This window comes from Echiichthys vipera (assembly GCF_963691815.1).
Source record: "Echiichthys vipera genome assembly, chromosome: 17".
Lineage (NCBI taxonomy): Eukaryota > Metazoa > Chordata > Actinopteri > Perciformes > Trachinidae > Echiichthys > Echiichthys vipera.
The window spans coordinates 6,618,460-6,624,459 of record NC_139842.1 but is presented as its reverse complement, the minus strand read 5'-3'; the positions used below and the strand labels follow the sequence as shown (position 1 = coordinate 6,624,459).

The 6,000-nt window shown below is 40.6% G+C and overlaps 1 protein-coding gene across 2 annotated transcripts in view; it reads right to left on the bottom strand.

Moving 5' to 3' along the window:
• mmd2a (monocyte to macrophage differentiation-associated 2a) overlaps positions 1–5,131 on the bottom strand; it is a gene marked incomplete at its 3' end in the record, with an annotated part of 14,189 nt that extends 9,058 nt beyond the window's left edge. The window contains exon 1 of one of the 2 annotated variants that reach the window (XM_083932082.1): positions 5,002–5,131. In XM_083932082.1, coding sequence (XP_083788208.1) covers positions 5,002–5,012 — 11 coding nt within the window. In that variant the 5' untranslated portion in view covers positions 5,013–5,131. Of the gene's footprint in view, positions 1–1,876; positions 2,047–5,001 lie in introns of those variants that run through there. The other variant, XM_083932081.1, reaches the window with a different exon arrangement.
• Between the last annotated feature and the right edge of the window lie 869 nt (positions 5,132–6,000).

Sequence of the window (6,000 nt, the reverse complement as noted above, 5' to 3'; positions counted from 1 at the left end):
AACACATCTGTCATTCACACACGTCTACGCACACGTCTACGCACACGCACACGCACACGCACACGCACACGCACACGCACACGCACACGCACACGCACACACACACACACACACACACACACACACACACACACACACACACACACACACACACACACACACACACACACACACACACACACACACACACACACCTCTTGTTGTTTTGCTAACTAACACTAGTTTAGCTGAGTCATTACATTTGGTAACTTTCTTAACTGCTTTAAATAGATTTTTCTAAACTTTAGTATTGTAATACACGCTGGTAATCACCTTTATTAAAATTCTGCTCACGTGTGAATGTCTGCATGATTCCTAACACAAAAAACAATACAGCTTGTGTCACATGTTCCATCTTCCATGTAATCAACAGAAAGTAAACATTTAGATTATTGTATGGCTGCCATTCCTTTAGTTTACCCCTGCAGTTCCACAGGCCGTGCCAAGTGCATAACAAGAGAGCAGTATTTTACTGAGCACTGTTGTGGTATTGTAGGGCTATCAATGGACCTGAATGTAGCACTCTGATGTCCTCTAATCGGTTATGACAGAACTCTGTGTGTGTGTGTGTGTGTGTGTGTGTGTGTGTGTGTGTGTGTGTGTGTGTGTGTGTGTGTGTGTGTGTGTGTGTGTGTGTGTGTGTGTGTGTGTGTGTGTGTGTAGTGAACTGAAAGGACGGAATAGGGATTCACAGGCTCTGATCAGAGAGGGCATTGTTGTCCTCATCAGCACACTATTCTTTCTTTTTTCCCTCTTTCATGTATTCAAATTCTGTCTTTCCACACACTTGTTTCTTCTTTTCCGCACACAGGTGTGTCATTTTTTTGCGACGTATAATTGTTGCGATGTATATTTGTGTGTGTGTGTTTGTTTGTGTGTGTGTGTGTGCCGTGTTTTCACCTAACAAAGCGAGAGACTGCTGTGTTATAAAAGCCCATTACAGCACATTCCATACATTAATAGGATCGGTTGAATCTAAGAGGATCCGAATAGTTGGTTCATAGAGGGAAGGTGTACACTAAAATAGGAATGTGTGTGTGTGTGTGTGTGTGTGTGTGTGTGTGTGTGTGTGTGTGTGTGTGTGTGTGTGTGTGTGTGTGTGTGTGTGTGTGTGTGTGTAGTGTGTACACTCTGTAACTCCAGGGCTATTCCTTTTAGAAAGATCAAGTTCGTCTCCTCTGGGACTCCAACTCTGGTTCTCACGATTATCGCCATCTCACACACACACTCACACACACACACACACACACACACACATACACACACACACACACACACACACACAGGAAGACATACACAGACATAGAGGCTAACTGACTGATGAATGCATTCAAGCAGAATTGAACGTTATACTGTAAACTGCTGTGTATGTGATGCCATCTCCAGTGAAATGCTGCAGCACAAGATACAAAGAAAGAACCAGGCCTACTGAGGAACTATAGCCAATAAAGGACCTGGGCAGCAGGAAGAAGGATGGGAGAAGCAATTGGGTTCAAGAAATGCAGTGAACCTGAAGATAAAACTGAAAATGACATTTGTATTTGGGTACTTATTATAGTGGGATGGTAAAAGTAATGGTCTCCAAGCTCGTTACCCCTCTCTCTCTCTCTCTTTCTCTGACACACACACACACACACACACACACACACACACACACACACACACACACACACACACACACACACACACACACACACACACACACACACACACACTAATCTATAACATCCCTGTGATTGTCCCCGTGCCAGCGCGTCAGTGCGCATGGATGCACAGGATGTGTCACACATTAAACAGGCTCTGAGCAGTCAAACTTTCCTGTGAAAAAAAAAATTACCTTCCAAATTTTGTCCGCTTAAAGTCCATCTCGTGCGTATCGGCTCCGTGCGCGAGCGCGCGTTGGTGCGCACTATTTACCAACAGCACACCAGCGAGCGTCGTCTCCTCCTACGGATCCCCCATTCCGGATGTCCCTCCGCCGCGCGTCCAAACATAAACGGGCAGTCCGACGGGGGCATCGACCCGCAGAGTCAACTACACGACAACAACTTGGCTACTTTATCTAAAGTGTTGGGGCTTCTCCGGTGGACAGGCAACGAGCCATCCCGGTGGGAACTCGGAGGCAACGCGTAAGGGGAAACTGTAGCCCACAGAGTTGTGCTCCGAGTCTCAGATGTGTTTGCAGGATGTTCCGCGGGACTGGGTTTGTAACCCCTCCTCTCCTCCCCTCCCCTTTCCCCTATCCAGGCCGAAGATAACGCAGCAGCAAACAGCAAACAGCTCACCACAACACAACAACTCTCTCTCTCTCTCTCTCTCCCGCCTCACTTTTTCATTCTCAACTGGAGCCTAACTTGTGCGACACTTCAATGCCGCTGGGACATAAGCTGTGGGGGGGGGGGAACAGGAATAGAGGGAACACAACCCTGAGCAAACTAAAGAATTTGAGAAAGTTGTAGCCCACTACCTTAAAATGCAGGGGCTGGGGAAATAATGTAGACACGCACTGGTGGGCAGGAAGCACCATTTATCAGCTACAGTCTGGCCAGGATTGGAAAAGTCCAAGGTTCCCCAAATGCACCGCTGTCTTGCATTATTTGGATGTTGTTGTTTTGTTTTTTTTATTTCTCAGTTAGTTGTTTGTTGAATTCTATTTTTTTACATATTATACTTCCTGTCACATTCACTGAAATACTTTATTTGTTTTTTTACTTTTAAAAGTCTTTACCTATTATTATGCTACCCTTACTTTTACTCCACTTTATTTCAGGGGATTGAAAGTTTAGTTTCAGATAAAAGTAGTTACTTTTCAGATTACGACTCAACATAAAGAATATTGAAAGCTTCTTAAACACAACACATCGTCAAAGATTAAACCAGTGGTTCTCACATTCCGGTTTATGAGTCTTTAGCGTGATTTTCTCCCTAAACTTCTCACATGGTTTCATTTAAAGCACCACTCATGACCCCAATTCTTTCTTTTTTTCAATATATACTTCACAAAGAAAACAAAGATTCCATAAGTTCAAAAATGAATATACTTTTGTGCAATCATAATCATCTCAAAACCCCTCTGATTTATATGCAGCAGCAATAAAATGTTGCTTAAACAATAACTCATCACAATCTATTAATGTAATGTATAAAATATCAGTCACAGGGGCCATTTCCCTGCAGACTGAGTACTTTTTTCTTTTTTACTTTTAGTGCATTTTGCTGATAATACATGTGTGCTTTTAATACAGAGGGATTTTTACTTATAATGGGAAGTTTTTACATAATTGTATTGGAATGGGGACTGTCTGCTGCTCCACACTGCCAGGAATAAACAGTCCTTTATTTATTTACTCGCCTAAAAGTAGTCAAATGCAATCTAAATATCTTTGACTTTAAAAAAAAAAACGTATGAATCAACCTGTAAAATCCACTCAAACTGTATATGTGTTTTTATCAAATCAAATCAAATCAAATCAACCTTTATTTATACGGCGCTTTTCATACAGAAAAGTATCGCAAAGTGCCTCACAGAGATGTACAGAAGAAGAGAAACATCAAATAAACTCACGAGAAGAAAGTTAAAAGAACCCAACCCTCCCACAATCATGCACAGAGACATACACAAATGTATATACGTTCATTCACACATTCACATAAACACACACAGACATGCTGACACACAGACACACACACTCACACCCACACCAACGCTAGCTGTCACTACAGAGACATGGCCGGGCAGCGAGACCTGAGGTACAGAGGAGGCTAGAGGAAGCTACCTTTTGGTAGATGTAGAATGTAGAATGTAAACTCCCTCCAATGTTGCTAACAACCTTAGTCTCTAGTTAATGTGTCTTTGGCAGATACATTCAACAGAGCACCAGATACGTTGTTTATTGATATTTCAACTTATACAGTCCATCTTTGTAGCAGTGTTTCGTTCTGTACGCATACAGTTCTACTGCTGGCTAATTCTCTATTTCTAAATTTCATTCTGCAGCTCCACTCGTGCTTCCCTCCGCACAACACACGCACTCCAACTGAATGGAAAATTAAATATTACCCAACAATAACAGTGGCAAGCAGATGCCCTCTGTGGCACTGAGCAGCAGCTGTGTGAGGCGGAACATTTACATTCAAACAGAAACATGTTACACATTCACCCCTGGCTGTGTTTAGAGATAAGATCCAAAATATCAGTGACAGTGGCCATACAAGCATATTTGTACAGCACACTGTGTACGTGTCAAAAAACAGTTAGGAGTGATTACTCCATATAGCTTCATATAAATCTATAAACTAAACAAAAAAGGCCTTTATCACTATTGTTCCTGTTTAGACTCATAGTATAATTGTGGAACTCCAGTGAGTAACATTCAGTATATTTTCTGTCTCTTATCATAGCAGCATTATGCAGCATTGTTTTCTATTTCTCTGTCCATCATGTTTATTTGAGAGCCACAGGCTTGTGTAAACCAAAGGCCAGTACACAGTGTGTTGGAGCCCTGCCTGTGCTGACAGACCTGGAGAAGGACGGGTCCCTAAAAACAGTAAACTGGACCAGAGGACACAGATGACACAGGGTCAACAACCAGAAGCAAACAAAGAACTTAGGTGCTCTGATTCATCAAATGGATGCAGTCACTGGGGTCATTTTACGGTTGAATTTCAAAATAAATGTATCTGTAACAGTCTTCGGTGGACTGATTCTGCTAAATGATGCTTTAATATCCCAATAATACAGGCTAATGTACACTCATGTTTATCATATAAAGAATCATCATTTAAATTGACTTGGTAACACTTACTAACACCTTATTATTATTATTATTATTAAGAGTTATTGAACAGATCAAGGATTTCCATCATTGGTGTTAAGGACAACAGAGGGATTTATTAGGCTCAACGTTCTTCATGGTGGATTTACTTTCTTCTCCCAGCAGGTTATTTCTGTGGTTTTCTCACCTTTGTTGCATCTTTTTCTTGCTTTTATTCCTTTTTTACACGCGTGCCATCTAGCTGTGGTCACTACTCCACATCCGTCTTTTGCTCTGTGAGATCTTCACACAGAGAGAGACGAACATCTCTGCAGAATCTGTGGCTTTCTGTTGATATGCACTGAATAATTTGCATCGCTCACAATCATACTTTGACAAGCTCAGACTTACACCTGAAACTGCAATGAAGCTCCTTTACCCAGAGACGGAAACTATGACTCACACCCCAAATTATACCGTTGGCACATCAGATCTTTTTTTAACGTGTAGTAACACTGACACAACATTTATATATAGGGACATATATTTCGATTTAATATGTTTTCACATATATTAATAAACGTGCTTATATGTGTTTTGTTCATATGATATAACATGTATGTAGGCATAGGCTACATTTCTAATATGCTTTTTAATATACAGTGCAATATACGTAGCATTCACCATAAATAAATATGTATTTGATATATGTAAATTGAACATGTTTATACCTCATAGTAATCCATTATGTTTCACTTTTTACTTCACTTTCAGTTTTATATTGTGCCCACAGCTCCTATTCTACTCTTTCTCTTTCTATTCTAGTTTTATTCTAACTTGAGTCACTGTATCATGTGAGTTTTCATTTTCAAGTTGTTGCAGGCAGCGGACTTTGGGTGGATACCATTTATTACACAGATCTGGTTATACACTTTCAAAACTGTTTATATAGAAATATAAAATTTTAGAACAGGTGAAAATAACACAGATGTACTACATGAGAGAAGCGGTATGGCTCTTGTCTTCCCAACAAACTAGCATAACATGGTGGTATGGTATTGTAAGAGATACAAAAGGACATGATGACAGTGTTTAACCGTTTTTTTTGTATTGATACAACATGAACATAGTGCTGGATCAAAATTAAACTTTGTACATTTTGTTCAGAAAATAAGCAACAGGATGTGTGTTTGTGATTATCTTTCAG